This window comes from Quercus lobata, chromosome 3, assembly GCF_001633185.2.
Source record: "Quercus lobata isolate SW786 chromosome 3, ValleyOak3.0 Primary Assembly, whole genome shotgun sequence".
NCBI classification, from domain to species: domain Eukaryota; kingdom Viridiplantae; phylum Streptophyta; class Magnoliopsida; order Fagales; family Fagaceae; genus Quercus; species Quercus lobata.
In genome coordinates this window covers 53,698,237-53,718,300 of record NC_044906.1, presented here as the reverse complement: position 1 = coordinate 53,718,300, position 20,064 = coordinate 53,698,237, and the positions used below count along the sequence as shown (strand labels likewise).

Sequence of the window (20,064 nt, the reverse complement as noted above, 5' to 3'; positions counted from 1 at the left end):
CTGCAATTAGATGAGAGGCTATTACTCCTGGAAGAGAAGGTCCAATCATTTCCATTTTTATAATTGTTGATTGGCTAGAGACAGAATGATCCATCTTAATTGTCAGCACGAAAAACACATTCCATCCCATTTACATGCCAAGCTGAGAGGAGTATGACAAGAAAAATGACATTGTCAACCCAGAGGAGTTTATGACAAACCCACCAACAACCACACAGCAAAATGTCTCCAAAGCTAGGTGTTCACATGGCTACTTCCAGTCATTAATCTACAGATTACCTATCATTCTTCTACGGCACATAGGGCAAGAATTTGCCACATGGGCATGGCATCCAGATTTAGAAGCTCAATAGCCATCAGATGGTTCTCAACATATAAACTTGTGACATAATTAAACATCTGCAGTTATATGCAAGTTAACATAGCAAAAACCTAACTACTAGACAAGAGATCAAACCACAGCAATAATCCAATTCTTGGTGTTTCATAAAATGAATGCACTTCAAGGTTTCATCCAACAAATTAACTATACTTAAACTTACAATAAAAGCACCCAAAACTGATGGGCTCTAGGAGCACAACTATCTCTGCAACATTGGACAGCCCATGCGGGGCATACCTAGCACAAAACATTTTAAGAAAATATTGGACCTTTGAAAAGCAAGAATCCATCATTTACCATACTTGTCAATTTGATATGTTCAAATCATCCAATCTTGGCCAAGTATATAAAGCAATGAGGAATGAGTAAACATAACGACCAAGCATCTTTGGGTCATCATTGTTTACTTAAGGCTTCACTGCTTTTCTAAGTACCCAAAGGCACATATGGACATTCCACATCCTCCTATTAGATGCCTCATGATACCATCTTCTTACTAAATGACTCAATATCATTGAAAGAAAAGCTCAAAGGGGGGCATTTCCTTTTGGAGAGTTAGCCGCCCTATATTACACATGCATTTAGTGGGTCCTAAACCCATAACCTAACGCTTCACTATATTTGGCCATTTGCATCAGAGCTCACTGCCAAGTTAAGACTCCCTATCAATAATTTACTGAGCTTCAATTTCAACAAAAACAGAGCCTTAGTCCCCAATTTTATGGGTTCGGCTATGCATCTTCAATAGATTAGTTAGGGCCGGTCACATGTATTATTGATAACAAACCCCAACATCCAACGTCCAAATTGAAAAATGGGTAGAGCCATATAAAATGTTATAACATGAAACCAACACAAATTAATTCAATAACACCCTGTCATCATATTTCAACTACAACGGTGATCAAATCTTCAACACCAGCTCGATTATATGCATCACTATTCGCATAGATATATCATCACTTGAGCAAATTTAAATTTTTCTCAGAAATTTGACCAAGAGGAAGGCAAAATAAAAAGAGAAATTGTAGTAAATCAGTAAACATAAAAGACTTGCAAAGCTTATCAAAATCAAGAAAAGAAAATTCTTTCTACCCATTGTCTCAAGGTCCAAAATTCAGGGCAATCAAGTACACTGTATTATCCATATCAGGAAGGAAAAATAAACGTCACAAAAACATCGATTTTCAACCCCTAGCAAATTTGCTTATACGAAGATTGATCAGTAGGACTGACCTACTTCTTAGCGGGTTTCTTCTTTGAACTCACTGCCTGCTGCTGTTGCGGCTTGGGATGCTTCTCGGCCTCACTGGGGTCCAACCACTTGAGCGGGTGGCGATTGAAGAAAGGCCAATTGGGGACTGTCACCAATGTGGTGAGAACCACACCGCCAGCGTATATTAGCATCATCATCTGGAAAGATCCCAATACATAGCCAGTTCCGAAAGAAACCGCAGCGAATGCCAATAGCAATATCTGCATCAGCTGCTCCGCTAGCTTTTGCCCTTGCCAATCCATCTAAAACACAATCCACTAACAAGTTTGATTTTTCAATCAGAATTTATCAAATTTATGGAAACTTAACCCTAGATCATCAATCCAATCGATGAAACACCTAAAACTAAATAAAATTTTTAAGATAATGAATTGAAATTTGAAACCCTAGGTACCTGTTTGGTTAACGAGAAAAGGGAGGGAAAATAAAGTTGAAGCCTTTATGTTAAAAATGGCTCCACTTTAGTCGATCAGTAGTGGAAAACGTCAAATTGAGTTAATTTTTCATTTCAACAGAACCAAACAAAGGATATGTAAAGAAAGATATAACCTTTAAGTTTATTTTCCCTCGATTTCACATGAACCAAACAGAAGCTAAATTACTCAGAAATGGTGGGAATTTATGAGTTTGGTATTAGGAACAAGATTAACAAGACAGAGCCCTAATCTTTTTGCAATCCGAAGAAGAGAGAGAGAGAGAGAGATGTACCTGAGTGAGAATGTGAAGAATACAATTGTGTGAATGAGGAAGAGAATGGAGTATTTTACAGTTTCGGAAACTAGTCTTATAGTGTAATATTTAGGGATTTGGTAACCTCAGGCTCAGGATTTATCATCAATCAAATCCGAGTTGAAACGCTTTTCTTTCTTTCTAGTCGAGTTTTTAAAACAAGAAGTCAACAACAATCAATGGGCCGAATAAGCATTTCCTGTTTTCATATGCCTAAAAATAAACTAGCCTCTACGCACTCGAGGATCTTCAATTTTTTTCTTTTTTGATAAAGGTTAATAATTTGTATATATTATAATTTAGAATATTTATTATAATTTAGGGTTATTATATTTTTTAATCACAAAAAAAAAATTAGGATGTGATGAAAAATTATGTAATATTGTATGGCAGGCACTAAAAAAATTAATCAAACCCAATAATCACAAAAAAAAAAAAATATATATATATATATATATATATATATATCATTCCCACACTTTAAAAAAGAGTCATTAATTAGAAAAAATATTAAACAATTATCAAACTGACCAAATAAAAGAAAAGTGTAATCCTATTTTGCACGCAGTATTTTTGTGGAAGTTAAAAGATTTTTTTTTTCCCTTTCAAACTCTAAATTACATAAAAGAATAAGGTTTTTTTGTTTTTGTTTTTTTCCTAAACTCTAAGTTAGCGTTCAGTTAAATATTTTGTTGAAAAAAAAAATATCAGAGAGTAATTTGAGTTCAAGTAGAACTCATATTTTTTTCTTTGAAATATTTACGTTTAGAAATATGAGTTCAAATATAAAATTCTCTTTTAGAAATATAAGAAAATTCATGTTTAAAAATATGAACTCATATTTAAAAATTTTAGTCCAAATAGAAATCAAATATTTTATATTCATGTTTTCAATATGAGTTCTAATATAAGTTCAAAAAAATTTCATGCTAATATGAGTTATATGACTTCAAAAAGTGAATATAAGAAGTTATATTTGAACAAAACAATAGGAATATAAGAAAGAGTGATGTGAAAGTGTTTTTTTTTTTTTAAGATAAGATAATGATATGGAAAGAATAATGATAACAAAGTAAGAAAACCAAATATAGGAAAGCAAATACTAAATGACAACTCATAAAAGCAAACGTAATAGAGAGAATTCAATACGCATGAGGCGTTCTAAATAGAGGTCATAAAAGATACTTACATTTTTGTTGTTGACTACATTGCAAGTTCAAAGACCAAATAGTTCGTTGGAGATGGAGGACAAAACACACGAAAATCTTAAAGATCAACACCCTAGTGCAAGTTCCTTGAAGTTATACCAAAATCTTGAAGATAAACACCTCGGTGCATGTTCCTTGAAGTTTAAATACAAAAATCTTAAAGATAGGCACCCCAGTGCACATTCCTTGAAGAAGTATGTGAAAGAAATTAATGGTGAGGTTGAAATATGTGAAACAAATATTTGATTTGTTTCTAGAAAATAAGAAGTTGTTCATGAATTAGAAAATCAAAATAGAAAAGACCAAAGTATATTGACATACACATACCGTTGAGCAGAAGTAAATTTGAGTAGAGCAAATAGAAAAAATGATGATAATGGTGAAAAGAAGACTAAAAGAATTGAGAGAATTAGAGAACTGAAGAAGAAGCAATTTGAGTTTGAAAATCAATGTGAGTGTACCGGGAGTGTGGTCCTATTTTGTAGATAGTGTTTTACGTGGGAGTTTCTATTTAGAAAAATGATCCAACCAAATTGTGGTGACACGGTGTTGAGGGCCATTTGTGAGAGCCCAAGCAGAAAGAAAGAAAACCCAATAATAAGGGCAATAAGGAATTAACAAAATAGATAGCAAAAAACCATTAGGCCCAAGCGGCATGAATAATGGATCATAGACCCAAGGAATAAACAAATGGGTCTTGAAGAGGCAAGTTGGCTCAAAGAAGCCTGGAAAGAAAGAAATAGCATCACATGGGCAGTGTATGAGGTAAAAAAGCGAGAAAGGGCCACCGCAGGCCCAATGTAATGTAAACTAAGAAAGTAAGGGGTTTATGGCAGACCCATAAACCCCCAAGGATGAGAATAAGGTTATTGGGTCAGGGAAGCCCAATGAAGTTAGTAAAAAGCCCATAGGAGTGTGGAATTAGCAAATGGGCCGAGGAAGCCCAAAGAAAGCAAACGGGCCGTGGATGCCCAAAGGAAAGCCCAAAGGGACATAGGAGCCCATAAGTAAAAGTAAAACAGTGGCCATGTCAAGCCACTAAGAGAAGGAATAAATGGCTGGCCCAAAAGAGGCCTAGCAGGATTAAGTTATTACGGCAGGAATAAAAGTACAACATTGCAAGAAATAAAGAAAATCAAGAGTGGGCCAAAGAAATGTAAGGCCCATCATCAGACAAAGTCCAGCTTTTGGATGAAGCGGGAAAACAAAGAAAAGCCCACATAAGAGGTCAAAAAACACGGACGGCGAGCCTCCAGATCACGGCAAACGCATGAGCAGCAGGTAAATTTTTGGATATATCTGAAAGGAAAGCATGCGTAAGGCCCAGACATCACTAGCTTGTACCTAGCCAATATGGGACGTGGTGGGATCATGGGCCAGAGGTAAGAGGTAAAAGGGGTATGGTTTGGTGGTGGGGAGAGGGGAAAAGACTTATTTTGCGGCTCTTGGCCAAGCCCTTTTGGGAGGTACATCATGCTGTGATGACAGACCACCTAAAAGAGGCAAGGTTGAGGGGGGAGCCATTAGGTGCATGCCTTGAGGGAAAGAGAGAGAAAGCATTTATGCCGTGGCAGGTAAGAGTGCTATGGTAGACTGACGAATTAAACAAACCTGCCTTTGTCTGGCAAGGGTGAGTGGCACACAGACGAACCCTTTGGTGGTCGGCAAGTACGCCCAGACCAGACAAAGGCGGTTAAGGGGCAAAGTGGTAAAAAACTGGTCACGACAGGCACTATAAAAGGACCCTTGCCGTGTCATGAAAAGGGGATTGAAAAACAGAGGGTATTCATGGAGTAAAAGAAAGCAGAGTAAAAGAAAACAAGAGAAAGAAAAGAAAAGGATAAGAGAGAAAATAGAGGAAAGAAGAGAGGAAATTGAGGAAAAAAAGAGAGATAATACAATGGGCATGCACCAGTAGGTCAATTTCCCTCTCTTCCCCTTCAAATCCTGCTCTCTTCCAAAACATAACAAGGATTCCTTTTGGGCATTAACCATTCAGGTCTGACTCTCTCAAATCCATTAATCCTCACGGCAAGATCTTTTCTTAGTAGATTATTTGCATTGAGAGGAGGCGTTCTCCCCTCTTTGGTTTTGCTTCTGCGAACCAAACTTAAAACTTGACTTTATGCCCATTCTTGATTAGTTCATATTATTTTCTTTCTCCTTTACTTTCTTTGTAAATGACATTATCACGACTGTAATTATGTTTTATAAGTAGGGATTACTTGGCCATTTTTTATTAAATAGTCAGAGTACTCTGTTTTGTTATTATTATTATATCTGCTTGCCGTAATTCATCTGAAACAGTTCTGCATGCCGTAAGCCTACTCCTAGCAGACGAGGCATAGTTTGTGCACAAACCGGCCCAAGTTGAGTTACAGTTGGACCGGTCTCAACTCCCTTACTCAGAAACATTCAGGCCCATTATCGCAGGTGGCAGCCCAGCCCAACGCACAATATGCAAAAAAAGGCCCCTACACATGGTTAGCAATTTGAAAACTAACAGGAGAGTAGTAGTGTCTAAATTTAAGGGATATGGATGAAAAGTTATAGCGATAGTTTTATTGTATGAAAAATAAAAAAGAACTTTTATAATTAAAAAAAAGAAGAAGAATTGTTATAAAAAATAATAAATAAAGAAGAATTGATTTGGAAAAAAAAAAAAAAACGTGAAGGGAGTATGAGTAAGGGAAACTTGAATTCAAAAGAGAAAAAAAAAAGGAAAAAAAAAAAAGAGGTAACGAAAAAAAGAGTGAAAAAAATAAAATAAAATAACCCACTTAGGGGAATTGTTAGACATGGGTTTAAAAAAAATGAAATAGATAACAAAAAAAAGAAAAAAAAATTAAAGGGTAAACCTTAATAACAGGGTAGATAACTCTTTTTATTTATTTATTTATTTATTTTTTATGGAAACGGTTTTTTTTTTTTTTTTTTTTTTTTATTAGGTTTTCTAATTTAATTTTTAAAAATAAGTTAAGAAAATAGTTTAAATAAATTGTAATATATATCTATTTAGTTTTTTTTTGGATAAACTTGAGGATGTTAAAAAAAAAAAAATGATTTGAAGATAACTTTTTTTTAAAGGAAAAAAATAATAACAAATGTATAGTTGCTTTAAAGAAGTGGGTTAGTGGGAGAGTGATCTTATTTTGTAGGAAATGTTTTAGGTGAGAGTTAAAGATATATTTTTACTTTGTTATCCTCAAGTTTTGTCCCTACTTAAACATAGGCTGTAGGGGTATTTTGAAACACAAAAAAATCCAGTCCAAATAGGTGCAGCCCTTTAAATAGTAGTATAGATAAAAGTGGGTCAAGTTATTATTATTATTATTTTTTTGGGAGAATAGGGGGAGATCAAGTTGAGCTAAAATTCCTTCTCAAAAAAAAAAAAAAAAGTTGAGCTAAAATTGAATATTCAAAATAAGTATTGAATTAAATCTTTTTTTTTTTTTTGAGAAAGGGTATTGAATTAAATCTATGCACTACTTATATAATATATAATTGAAACATAATCAAACATTATAACTATCCAATTGTCATGATAATTCATAAGGTTGCAATCACTAAAAATACTGAAAATATAACATTATAAATTGATTTACATCACATAAGTTGTAACTATTCAAAAAATTATTAAAAACCAAAATACCCCTTTGTTATTGATAATCTAGTTTTGTGTAAATAAATTAATAATATGTCTCTTTTATTATTTTAAATGTAAAATTTAGATACCTAAAGTATGAAATCCAACCTTTACCCACCCTTAATGGGTTTAAAAAAAACTCAAACCCTAACTTAGGCTTGGATTGATTCGAAAAACCCACAAAACTCCGATCTATTACCATACGTCCATACCTATGTAATTGGAAGGATGAACCCCACATAAACTGTATTGGGTATAGAAATAATTATAATTTTTATAGATTTTTTTTTTGGCATTTCTTTCTCTAGTAGAGACACCTTGATCATTATTTGAATTAAATTAACCATACTTATTTTTAAAAAAATCGTGAAAAATTAGATTAACTTTTCAAGGAGCTTCCTCTTTGTGGAAGAAAGTCGAGCTTAATTCAGGTGTGTTAATGGCATGATGCTTGGCCAATGGTGGCAGCTTGGGATTTGAAAGGTAGTAGCAACATCAACTTGAATGTGATCTTGATTTAGTGATGTGGTGGCATCGTAAAGGTGACATGGATGTTGGGTTTCTTGGTTGACAACTTTGGAGTTGATTGGGTGTGATTTCTTAATTGATTTTTTTTTTTTAATTTTTTTTAAACATGTGGATTCTTAATTGATGGTTGGGGGTTTCAATATGATTGGCAAAAGTGAAGTGAGTAAAGGTGCTATATTTTGGGTTTATCTAGAGAATTTAGCTTGAGTCTAGTATTCCAATGCATTGAATTTGATATGATAAGAACAAATGATCAATTTTGAACGCTTGTCTCGTTTAGTGCACTCAACAAAAGTAAAAAGAGTTGGTTGGTTTTGGTCATTGTATATGATTTAACGGTTTGGAGTCATTCTTGACTAGGCATGAGTTTGATTTGGGCAATGAGCCTTGATTTGGTTTTGTGGTATAGTTTTGGTTGGGGTTTCACTTTAGGCACATGAGTTTGACTAGGCAATTTGTAATATAAAACTATAAAGGGCTTTATTTAAGAATCGGTTTTTGTTATGAATTATTCTCCCCACGTAGGAATAATAATTTTATGTATGTGTTATTCTTTATGGTGTACAAATCCTGTAACAATATGTATGTAATTATGAATGTATCCCGATGTACACCGGTTTTGCTCGTGGTGGTTGAGTAGTTGTCACTATCTACTCATAGAGTTAATCTAATCAAAATTCTTTCATATATTGAAAAATTTTAATTTTCCTTTTTACATTTTAGTGACTTTTACTGGATATTAGGTTCTTATTTTCCCGCCTTAGGAAATTCAATTATACGTATGAAACTCCATATAAAGCAGTAATAATATTGAACTAGAATTGTAGGGCTTTACCCCAAAGGGAGCCCTTCCAGAAATTCTCGAAGGCCTAGGTTGAACCTAGGCCCAAGAGGGGGTTTGGAAATAGTTTTCAACCAGCAATAGACGCGCCTCGGTTAGAACCTCACTAGCTGCGTCATTGCCCCAAGCGCAAAGATGACGTTCTCTTTCCGCCTCCCTCTCTTTTTATAGTCAAGTAGGCCTCGCGCTCTTCTTTCCGCTATCGATGTGGGAGGACCTTCTTGCATCACTATTACTTTTAGGCGCTTTCACATTCAGCCACGTGTTTTACTTTTTATGCATCAAAGCTAAGAATTTAGACAACCTACTCCCAGGCTCTTGTTTTTCAGGTGCTTCAGACTAAATCAAGATTTTAGCTTTAGCTTTCCTGGTTATTGAATTAACTCAGTTTAAGTATTCTTGTCTCTTCGTTTTTCCCCTTTGTTTCCAAGATTTTTTTTTTTTTGAATGAAATGGCCCTTAATGAATGTTTAGGAGAAGAAGGATCTAAATAAAAGGGCTTGGTTCACCATGTCTCAAGTCCATTTGCTAGGAGTAGCTGGTATTTTCAGCTGGAAATATAAGGAAGAGAATTTTGTAACTAAGAAATCATTGTTAACATCAAAAGTATGAAGCATCATTTTTCTGCGTTTCTTCCATAGAACCTTATACCTCCCAGGCTCCCACACAGCTTTATAGAAGCTCTCTCCTTTTCAAATCTGAACTGCCTCGTCCTTCTCTCTCCGGCGTTGCTTCACTGTTTATCCTTCGGCTTCGTATTTCCTTTCTCTTCTCCACTATTTTGACAATAGCACTTGTTCCTTTTGCTGGATAAATTTTCTTATTCATATCCTCCAGTGGCAAACTAGCATGTCCTTTTACGTGACACAGAACTGGTTAGAAGGAAGTTGAGGAAAATAGTTACAAAGAGCTAGCGGCCAATTGCCTTTCTACGCAATGGCACCTCCTACCCACACCTTCACCCGTGGTTCCTAGAAATTTCACCTAAAAAATACATGAATTACGAAGATAAATGTTTCGATATTGAATAGAGCAATCATCACACAGACTTTAAGAAAAAACTTATATAGTTTTGGAGTAGTGCTCCGGAACCATGTAAGATATATGGTTTTGGAGTAGTACTTCGGAACCATGTAAGAATTGCCCAAAATTTTAAAAAGATAAAAAACTGTTCAATGACACAATACTAGAATATTAATTTTTTTTAAAAATTATTATTATAGGTAAATGATATATCTAGCTCTATTTTTAGAATTCAAGAAATTAGAACTCGAGAAAGTGACCTAATCAGGAAGAGAAGAGATGTTTATAGGTCCATCCCATTTATAATGAGTAGCCCAACTGGTAATATTGTGGGCCAAATAATTAATAAGTTTGGATACAATAACAAAAATCCCAACAGGATTGGGAACTAATGGAAGCCCAAACAGTAGGCTTGAAAGGAATAAGAAAATTTGGAGGTGAGGGTTGTTGGAGAGCCTCAATCACAGGTTTAGAATCACCTTCAAATAATACAAAAAGACAATTGATGATGAACTGCTAACTTGAGAGCCAAAAGTGCTGCATGAACTTCACCAATCTAGGAATCAGAGGGAGGCAACAAGGATGATTAAGCGAAGACTGCGGCAGCTATGGAGAAACCAAGTCTAATAGCGATATCAAAGTTAATCTTCATCCAGCCAAGAGGAGGAGGGATCCAAGAGGAAGCCAGGGTACGAACTTCATTGCAAACCAAGCTGCCAGGTGCTCGTAGTAGGATTTATTGATTGCCTAAGATGTATGTTTAGAGTTTGAAGAGGTATTTGGAAAAAAAAATTAAAAAATTGGTTTCGAACACTCTAGATATTGTTTATAAGAATAGAGGCAAACAATGTGAAAATTTGTCTTTCCTTGTCTGGTATTTTCAAAGATCTAGATGGATATATCAAGCATTTCACAATATCATTTGTATTCATATATCCTAACTTTGAAAGGTTGATGGGCCAAGCTGTGAAATAACATGTGGCGAGAGTGTATGAGCAATGTAATAATGAGATGCTCAAGTGTGGTGATTGCAAAGTGCACAGCTAAGATCACCTTAAGGCCATCTCCTATTCAAGGCCTCCTTGGTGAGGGTAATGCAATTTTCCATAGTGGTGTTTAAATATCGATATTCAAAATGATGTGAAAACTGTATTTAAAAAATATTGTAAAAACATGTGTAGGTATTCATAATAAGAAATATGTGTTTGGTATCATGTTTCTAATAACATATTTTCAAGAGTGAAAAAACATAATTGTATTTGATATGTGTATGTGTTTTTTTTTTTTTTTTTTAAGTGATGACTCACTGAATTGTACAATAAAAGTATATTATTTAATTTAAGGAGAGAGAAAACTCCCTCTACTTACCGTTGATTTATCTTTAGTTTTCACATACTCTTTTTTGTTCATTTGTCTCTATTCTCTTCTCTTTGTTTCTCTCACATACTCTTTTTTGTTCATTTGTCTCTATTCTCTTCTCTTTGTTTCTCTCAACACTATTATAAACTAGTTAAATCTCAATGAACAAGTTGAAGAGAAAAGCAACTCATAGTGACTACATGATTGAAGCTGAAGAAGATCTTGTATATGAAAGTTCCATGTATAATAAGCTATGGCTGAGGAATTGTAAGGATTAATGAGGATTAGGCAAGCAGAGGGGAAGTTAGGGAAGATCTAAGGATTTATGTGATTTGAGAGAAAGCTGGTTCTTGGTGTTAAATGGATTTGAGAGAAGTAGTGATCAAGGAGTATGAATGAATTTGAAGAATTTAAGAGGAGTTATGAGGTAGCATCCAAACTTAAAAGAGAAGTTGAGAGAGAGAGAGACAGAGAGACAGAGAGGAGCGTAAGAGGAGTTTAAAGGGACTCTGTTGGCTGGGTTGGATTATTGGGTAGGTAGGGTTTTGTAGAATGTGATGGACAGTGTTGCCATCAAAAGTCTCTGAAATAAAGGAAGACGACCCAAGCTTGATCTATGGGGGGTTTTTAGAATTTAGATACCTAATTATTGTTCCTTGGAAATACAGCTAGCCTGATACTCCAAAACAATTATTGAGAACTAGTTTTATACCATACACACTTTGCACGTGTAATGAGATCTTTTTTTTAAACTTGTGTTTTAATTATATATATATATAATTTTCATTTTGAAAATCTAATTTATAAATAAATAAAATAATTTAAAAATCAACAAAAGAATAACATTATTTTTTAAACAATATTTTAGTAAAATTAAAATTGTATTTTTACTAGATTGTCCATTAATTTTGTCTTTATTTATATATAAAGATGCAGAGACATTTTTGAACAAAAAAATAAAAAACCCAAACAAGAAAAACCCCTTAAATAATAACATAGATAAAACATAAAACATAAAAATAAATCAAATAATAACTTCAACTTTTTTTACAAAACTTTTTTATTTTCATTTTTGTTTTATTAAGTAATTTATTTTTATTCATATAAAACAACACATAGCCTTTTATGTCGTTATTGTTATTTTATTTTGTATTATGCAAATTAATTTTATGGGTAAATTAACACGTCAAGTTGTTCCCCAAGAATCCTTTATAAATATTTGATGAAATGGTACGATGAACCAGCTGTGGTAAAACACATAGGGCAAATAAAGATAAGTACAACAAATTAACGAAATTTGACCACTAAACAACCAAAAATTGCAACGATGGCCATGGATTAAATGCATCTAATAAAAATAACAATGTATATAAACTCCTGCATTCTTAGGCTTCCAATCACAAAATCTTCAAGAAAAATTTCACTTAAGACTAAATATAGTTTGAAAAAAACAACAAGCCGTCCAAATAATCTAAATAACAGCTCATTCTATACGACAAGCAATAAAAATCCCCATTGACAGGCAAAAGGGCAGCAGCAAGAAACTCGAGACGGCCATTCAATTATCAGTTCTACAACACCAGCCACTCAAGACGAAGCACCACTACGTAAAGCATGAGACTTCTTTGATTTGCTAGTTGTCAACTGGGACTCGGGCTGCAAAACAAACCAAAGGTAAATAAGCAAGTACGACTAGTAACGAACTCAATAATTCCAATACTACGACAGCACATCATTACTTTTTTGACATTAAACTTGATACAGTAAGGATGAATTACCTCTTTCTTCACAGGTTCTTCCTTCTCGGACAAAACCAGCTCAATGTGGCAAGGAGACGACATGTAGGCTGTCAAAGAAAAAAGATCCTAACTCAATTATCAAGATAGAAGTAGATAAGCCAGAAAACAAAGTTGAATGCATTTATAACATACGGTTGATTCTTCCATGAGCACGGTAGGTACGACGCCGTTGCTTCTGTGCTTGGTTCACTTGAATATGAGAGACGAAGAGTGAATCAACATCCAAACCCTTCACCTGGAAGATTTAAAAACAAAACTATAAGATAACAGTAAGGATTACCAAGACAATACAAGCAAATAACCAGAAGAAACTTACTTCAGCATTACTCTCTGCATTCTTGAGCAAATCTAGGATGAATTTAGCAGACTTAACAGGCCAGCGTCCTTGTCCATTAGAGTGCCTGTTCTTTGCCTGAGCAGTACGTCCAACACCACGACAGAAGCGTCTAAAGGGGATGGCCTGTTTGTGGGCCAGAACATCCTCCAAATACCTCTTGGCCTTGACCAATGGCAACTTCCTGATGGCAAATGCTGTCTCTCTAGTGTTCTGCAAGGACATTAAATAGACAAACTCTTTTAAGATAAGCACCATGATAAATGAGCAGATACATGAGAAAGATAAAAATAATATATTCAATTAAGCTTAAAAAAAGGACCAAACATCATTGCAACATTAACTGTATACAGCAGAGCTAATAGCAAATTTTCAAAATATATGTAGCATCATTTACTGAACCATCAGCAACCAAAAACTACATAGGTTCACCCAATAACAATGCAACTAATTTTCCTGAAATTTACGAGAACCCTCTTCACAAAAGGCAAAAGGGCACTGCTTTTTTAATCAGGTTCCAGAAAGAACAAAGGAAATATCAATATATACTTCATCAAATACGTCCAAAAAGAAGCAAAATCAGAGCAATGCAGAGACACGAGGCATAAAGCCCAGAACCTTCAAATCCTCACCACCTTGATTTCATTTTTCAAAAATAGGGAAAAAAAAGTGTGCCAAAGAGAACCCTAAAGTACCAAAACTAAGTGCTAAACTTACTAGTTAACCAGTTTTTTTTAATGAATGACACAGTAACCCCAATTAATAATTCATAAAGAGGGACAATTCCAAATTATTTCTTAACAAGCAATTTCATAGCAAGACAAGTATCCCTCAACTCTCCCGAACAAGCTCACCACAGAAATCAATACAAACCTAACCAGATCCTTCAGATGTTGCATCAATTACTGAAACTTTAGTCACACGTGGAAACTGAGGCTCACTTAAGGAAAGTGCAACTGATTTCCCAGACAATCACTTTATACCAATTGATAGGATTAAAGACTTATAAAACTAATGTAATATAATAAATGTTTCATCATTTACTGAACCTTCGGTCACAACAAACAAACAGAGGTTCACCCAATAACAATGAAACTCGATATCCCTGACATTTACGAGAGGCCCGTTCACACAGGCAACAGGTCCCTGCTTTTTTAATCAGGTGGAGCAACCAAAGACACTCATTGGAGACAGTTGCATAGGCAACAGATCTTCACTCAATATTCTCATACAGTTCAAAAATCAAATCTAAAAATGACACCTAGTATACAAATTCAAGCTCAAAATCTTAAAATAGCTTCAAGAACCAAATATAGTAAATATTCCATCATTTACTGAACCTTCAATCACAAACAACAAACAGAGGTTCACCCAATAACAATGAAGCTTGATTTCCCTGACATTTACAAGAGCCCCGTTCACACAGGCAACAGATCCCTGCTTTTTTAATCAGGTATAGCAACCAAAGACACTCACTGGGGATAATTTGGATAGGCAACATATTTTCACTCAATATTCTTGTCTAGCCTAGCATATGCATCAAACTTAAAATCCTAAAATAGCTTCAAGAACCAAATATAGTAAATGTTACATCATTTACTGAACCTTCAGTCACAAACAACAAACAGAGGTTCACCCAATAACAATGAAACTTAATTTCCCTGACATTTACGAGAGGCCTATTCACATAGGCAACAGGTCCCTGCTTTTTTAATCAGGTATAGCAACCAAAGACACGAACCAGCAATAAGTCACATTGTCAACATATTTTCACTCAATATTCAATATTCTCATCAAATTCTAAAATCAAATTTAAAAATGAAACCTAACATATGCATTCAAGCTCAAAATCCTAAAATAGGTTCAAGAGCCAAATATAGAAAATGTTCCATCATTTACTGAACCTTCAGCCACAAACAACAAACGGAGGTTCACCCAATAACGATGAAACTTGATTTCCCTGACATTTACGAGAGGCCTGTTCACATAGGCAACAGACCCCTGCTTTTTAATCAGGTTACCCGACAACCAAAGAAAATGTAAAAGACATCAAACAAAAAAGCAATTTCAACAATGTTTAGCATACTCTAAAACAACCTTACATCAAACTCAATAAAGCCACTACTCTCACTAAGATCATGATTTGTAATTCAATACACAAATTAATTGGTTCATTTACATTAGCTATTAGCTGGTTATTATCAACAATTTACACTATCGACGATGATATTCTGAGCATTTAGACATTACTTCCCAATACATTTTCTTTCAAATTCATTGAAATTTCATATACAGATTCTTGAATACCTACTATGTTATAACATTCAAGTGGCATTTTCTCAGATTATATGCGTGTGAAACATGTTCCTTCTATCTCTCCAAGAAAACCAAACACTATAAAACAACATAGATTTATGTTTCCCTCATAAATAAACACTTAATATTAATACTAACGAACCAAAAATTGAAGATGAGGCAGTAACAGATTATAGTACCTTGAAATGAACCCTAAGGTCTGAACCCCTGGCCTTGCAGGCTGCAATAAATTTAAACATAAATCAGGCAATCAGATCCAAACAACAAACGGTGAAACAAAAATAAAAAATGGTTTTGTCAATAAATAAAAAAGACAGGAAATGAAAAAGCTTAAGAAACTGAGAAGTGTAAAATGAAAATGTCGAACTTACATTTGGTGGGATTGTCGGGTTCTCTGGAGTACTTCACCTGAAAAAAACAAAAAAAAAACAATGAGATTTTTGTTAAGTTTAGAAGAGATTGAGAGAAAGAGAAAAATTTGTAGCATTTGAGGAAAAGAGATTTGAGAAAAGGAAAAACGTATTGGATACCATGGCGGCTGATCTGTGCGCCTCTGAGTGAAGCTCTTGGAATTGTTTAGATGGGTTAGCTCTTGCAGAGGAAGAGAAAGAAAGAGGAGGCGTTAAGAGTCTTATTATAGAGGGTTGAAATATGAAACCCTAGTCCTCCTCCTAAAACCTAATGCCGTGGTGGCCTTTATTTGGGCCTTTATTTGGGCCCATATGTGACTAACTATCTGGGCCTAAAGTTTTCGCACCTACCGAATATTGTTTCGGACCAAAAGCTCACTTAATTGGTCTTAACCGTGCTTTTTCTTTCAATGAGGACCCTTTCTTTATTCATATAAAGTTTCTTTCCTCTTCTTTGCTACAGCTGATAAAAATCATTGTTTTGAACGAAACCTGTGATATGTGGAAAGCCTATTTTCAAGTATTTATTGGCGTATTTTTTTTTTCTTTCTTTCTAGAGTGGAGATAGTTGCACGTAATGATAGATCATGGCCATATTATTAAAAAAAAAAAAAAAAAAAAAAAAAAACTTATAAGAGCACTAGTATTGGGGGTGCAAACCCCAATTGCTATTTGTTGATGTCCATTTTTTGTAAATCCGTACCCAAAGGCCCATACGGAGGAAAACCCAATGAAAAGCAAGGCCCAAAGGCCCATCAAGAAGACCAAAGAGCAAGAGAGGTCCAAAGAAAGAAATGTAAGGGAAAGCGATCTGCATTAGAATACAACTTTGCCGCAGAATACAGTTCTTTAGTAGAATGACTTTAGCATATAAAGACGAATTGGGCCCAAGAACCTTTTGATCCAGCCAACATTATTTGGCCCACAAAGGTCCAAATCCTTTTGTATAAAAGGATAGGTGTGAAAACTAATATAAAAAAGCATGATGAAAAGAAACAAGGAATAGCATGAAGTGTCAGTAGCAGGAAACGCGTGAAGAAAAGAAAAGCCAAACTAAAAGAAATGACAAACATAGCAGGAAACACATGAAGAAATAAGACAAAGACATGCAGCAAAACAAAACAAAGCTAATTTGCTACGGCGGAAACGGCGTGGGAACGAAAGAAGACAAAAACAGAAGATAGTGAAGCAAGCACACAAGGGCTGGAGCATCACTAACATGTACTCAGCCAATATAGGAGGAGGGCCCACGGTCAAGGAGATTTAGAGGGTGTGGTTTGGTGGCGGGGGGAAAAGGGGTTTATATTTGGTTTTCAGCCATAACTTCTTTTGGAGATATACTCTGTCGGGATGGTATCTTACCCAAAAGAAGTAGTAGATGGTTGAGACTATTTGATGCATACCATAGAACTAGGTAATGAGGTAGCCCGATCTTTATCCATTTGAACCTAGAGGTAGAGGTATACAGCTAGAACAAACAAAAGAGAATTTTGTCACGAAATGAGTAGTGATGCAGCAAATGTATTCTGAGCAAAGGTAGTGGCCGGGTAACCAATGGGTTGGTGGGCATACTAAAGGAATGCCTACAACAAGCCAAAAATAGTTGGTGAAACCTTAGGGGTAAAAAGGAGAAATCCTATTGAATTTGTTTGCTATAAAAGAAGGAGGTAGCCATGGATGTAAAGGGGGAAGCACCTAAGGGAGGCACTTAGAAAGAGAGAGTCACCTAGAGATAGAGACCTAAGAAAAGAAAAGACCAAAGGGGGAACAACTCACAACAAGAGAGTAGTAAGAAATTAAGAGTAAAAGAATAGAGAGAAAGAAAGAAAGAAAGTGGTAAAATGAAGAGAGAAAACACGGCAGGAATAGGGGCATGTATCAATAGATCATCTTTTCCCTCCCTCTTAGCAAACCTACTCTTTGAAGTCCCCTAAAAGTAGTAGTCAGTAGCCATTTAGACCTATTCTCCAAAATGCACAACTTTGATGGCAAAAGCCTATGACAAGGTTGTTCAAGTTGGGGTTTGGGTTCCTTTTGGTTTACTTATTTTATGGGGAGATTCAATATTTGATTTTGATTGCAAATATATTTTATTTTACTCTTTACAACTTATAACTGTTGTATTTAGTCATTCTACTGTAGCACATTTTTTATCACGTTTACTGCATCAGTTGTCCTGCTGTGATATCTTTACTTGCTGTACTAGTTATTCTGCTGTAGCACCTTTTTATTATATTTACCATGTTAGCTATTGTACTAGCTAAACCTTTTCCGCTAAAGTTTTCTTATTTCTTTGTTATTATGTGTTTTACTTTTGACACGAACTAATCATTATCTTGCCATAAGTATATATACAAATACATTGTATCTCATGTTCTGCAAAATATATTTTATATATGTATATATGAATACGTATAAGTACATATATGAATATAAGTATGTATATATTTGAGAATGTGCTAACTCATGTAAACTAACATTTGCTTGATTGATATTTTCTTTGAGTTTTAGATTTGTTTATGTGCAGGAAGTAGAAAAGTATTTCTGCAGTAAAAAATGAAGAGTAGTCATTCACATTGCAGAAAAGTGTAAAAAGCTTTACTACACAGCATAAGGTGTTATTGCATAGTAGAAGGTTTTACTGCACAGTAGAAGGTTTTACTACACAACAGAAAGCTTTACTGCACAGTAGAAAGTTTTATTGCACAACAGAAGATTTTATTGCACTGCAGAAAGTTTTACCGCAAAATAGAAAAGTCAGTCCTATGGCAGAAATTGGAGAAAATTTCCTTCTGCGGTAGAAACAAAGGATAAGCCACTTTGCAACGTCTTCCCTTGGACTTGGACTCAACATTTGCGCACAAACTGGCAGCGGCAGAATGGTACGTTGGAGCCCATTCTGTGGAGTGCCAGACCCAACTTTCTTCTTAGAAAAAGCCTAGACTAAGTGTTGTCCAATAACATCAAGACGCGTGTCTAAGGTACAGGAAACGTAAAAAGAACCCTCGACACTATTTTACCACTTAGACCCTTAAAATCATGCAACATTTGGGTATGGAAACCCAAATTTTTTTCCATCCTTAGAGCACTAGCATCCAGAGATGCAAAATTAAAAAAAATTAAAAAAAAACCCTATTTTACATCATCAGACACCACTTTATCTATTTTACCAACTCATTTTACAATAAACCCAACATTTCAATGCTTATTTTTATATACAACCCAATAAAATAATATAAACTACCGAATAAAATAATATAAACACTACTTTATCTCTCCTCTCTCTTCCTCTTTATCTCTCCTTTTCTCATCCACTCCCATCACCCAAACCCAAACCCAGCTCCTCCACCACCCACTAGCCAAACCCAAATCAATCCAACCACTGAAACTATTAACAACAACCACACCACTACCACTCCACGATCATCAAACACCATTGGAATCTGCCACAAACTTATCCACCACCCATCATAAACCCAAAACAACAAATCCATCCACCACTCTAATACCAACCACAAACCCATCGAAACAAATCATAACAATCCTATCACCAAACCCAAATCGAAATAAATCAGAACAACCACATTCCCACACCCAAATTGGAACAAATCAAAATGACTATATACCCATACCCATACCTAAATCAAAACATCCATATACCCATACCAAAATCAGAACAACTATAGCCATACAATGGACAACCACTACCAATCTATGAAGGCTAGGTATATGGTTTGCTTTGTTAAACTGTAAAAGACACACAAAAATTAAATGACTGTGCAATTTGTAATGTGAATTGCTTTCTTTCTTTTGTTGACATATGGATTAGCAGAAAGTAAGCAGCAGCATCACCGGCTATTGCACTACTTGGTTGTATAGATAGGTGTGAATTTGTTTCAATGCCATATTTATTTGGAATTAGACTTGATTGCTACATAGTCAACTAGTTCAAAAATGTTTGCAATAAAAAAAAATTCAAGGAACCAAAAGAGAGAGAGATGAGACAAAAAGGGAGGAGAGATAGGAGAAAAGAAGAAAAAGGAGACAAGAAGAGGGAGACAACAATGTATGTACCCATGAGACTTATGCAATGTCTTCATTGAGTGTCACTTGTTCTACAATAAGTCATTTTTATTGTGCTTTAGAAGGGCATTTATGTACCCATGAGACTTATGTCCTGCAAACAAGTTTGGAAGTTGGTAACTTTGGAAGG

General features: G+C 34.9%; 3 protein-coding genes and 6 non-coding genes across 13 annotated transcripts; 1 reads left to right on the top strand and 8 right to left on the bottom strand.

Moving 5' to 3' along the window:
• Positions 1-1,395: 1,395 nt before the first annotated feature.
• LOC115981543 (probable signal peptidase complex subunit 1) lies at positions 1,396-2,568 on the bottom strand. Of its 5 annotated transcripts, none has more exons than XM_031103752.1 (2): positions 2,367-2,568; positions 1,396-1,900 (listed from the first exon to the last, which is right to left on the bottom strand). In XM_031103752.1, the coding sequence occupies exon 2, from the start codon at positions 1,898-1,900 to the stop codon at positions 1,619-1,621; it is 282 nt and encodes a 93-aa protein (XP_030959612.1). In that variant the 5' UTR covers positions 2,367-2,568; the 3' UTR covers positions 1,396-1,618. The 5 variants fall into 5 exon arrangements, 4 of the variants coding, with proteins under 4 accessions (XP_030959612.1, XP_030959614.1, XP_030959613.1 ...); XM_031103754.1 differs by having other exon boundaries at positions 1,396-1,915; positions 2,367-2,566; XM_031103753.1 differs by lacking the exon at positions 2,367-2,568 and adding an exon at positions 2,208-2,356.
• A 2,380-nt stretch (positions 2,569-4,948) lies between these two features.
• On the top strand, positions 4,949-8,732 carry LOC115981066. The gene is made up of 2 exons (XM_031103252.1): positions 4,949-4,977; positions 8,589-8,732. The coding sequence occupies exons 1-2, from the start codon at positions 4,949-4,951 to the stop codon at positions 8,692-8,694; spliced, it is 135 nt and encodes a 44-aa protein (XP_030959112.1). The 3' UTR covers positions 8,695-8,732.
• LOC115983077 lies at positions 8,597-8,747 on the bottom strand. The gene has a single exon (XR_004089879.1). It is a non-coding gene; the product is annotated as a U4 spliceosomal RNA (small nuclear RNA).
• A 3,549-nt stretch (positions 8,748-12,296) lies between these two features.
• On the bottom strand, positions 12,297-16,091 carry LOC115982350 (60S ribosomal protein L17-2). The gene is made up of 7 exons (XM_031104925.1): positions 15,972-16,091; positions 15,813-15,849; positions 15,621-15,661; positions 13,108-13,338; positions 12,924-13,026; positions 12,771-12,838; positions 12,297-12,648 (listed from the first exon to the last, which is right to left on the bottom strand). Exons 1-7 carry the CDS (start codon positions 15,972-15,974, stop codon positions 12,580-12,582), a joined length of 552 nt encoding a protein of 183 aa, XP_030960785.1. The 5' UTR covers positions 15,975-16,091; the 3' UTR covers positions 12,297-12,579.
• Positions 13,505-13,633, bottom strand: LOC115983044. The gene has a single exon (XR_004089849.1). It is a non-coding gene; the product is annotated as a small nucleolar RNA snoR74 (small nucleolar RNA).
• On the bottom strand, positions 14,152-14,281 carry LOC115983042. The gene has a single exon (XR_004089847.1). It is a non-coding gene; the product is annotated as a small nucleolar RNA snoR74 (small nucleolar RNA).
• On the bottom strand, positions 14,443-14,572 carry LOC115983043. Its single transcript, XR_004089848.1, has one exon. It is a non-coding gene; the product is annotated as a small nucleolar RNA snoR74 (small nucleolar RNA).
• On the bottom strand, positions 14,708-14,837 carry LOC115983041. Its single transcript, XR_004089846.1, has one exon. It is a non-coding gene; the product is annotated as a small nucleolar RNA snoR74 (small nucleolar RNA).
• LOC115983040 lies at positions 15,007-15,136 on the bottom strand. Its single transcript, XR_004089845.1, has one exon. It is a non-coding gene; the product is annotated as a small nucleolar RNA snoR74 (small nucleolar RNA).
• Positions 16,092-20,064: the final 3,973 nt, after the last annotated feature.

Bases quoted from the DNA above. Each gene is read 5' to 3' on its own strand.
- LOC115981543 (XM_031103752.1), bottom strand. From the start codon at position 1,900: ATGGATTGGCAAGGGCAAAAGCTAGCGGAGCAGCTGATGCAGATATTG.
- LOC115981066 (XM_031103252.1), top strand. From the start codon at position 4,949: ATGGGACGTGGTGGGATCATGGGCCAGAG. The intron at 4,978-8,588 runs GTAAGAGGTAAA...ATATTGAACTAG, and splicing joins GGTGGGATCATGGGCCAGAG to AATTGTAGGGCTTTACCCCA.
- LOC115982350 (XM_031104925.1), bottom strand. The intron at 13,027-13,107 runs GTAAGTTTCTTC...TAAATCTTCCAG, and splicing joins ATGCAGAGAGTAATGCTGAA to GTGAAGGGTTTGGATGTTGA. The intron at 12,649-12,770 runs GTAATTCATCCT...TTTGTTTTGCAG, and splicing joins AAGAACCTGTGAAGAAAGAG to CCCGAGTCCCAGTTGACAAC.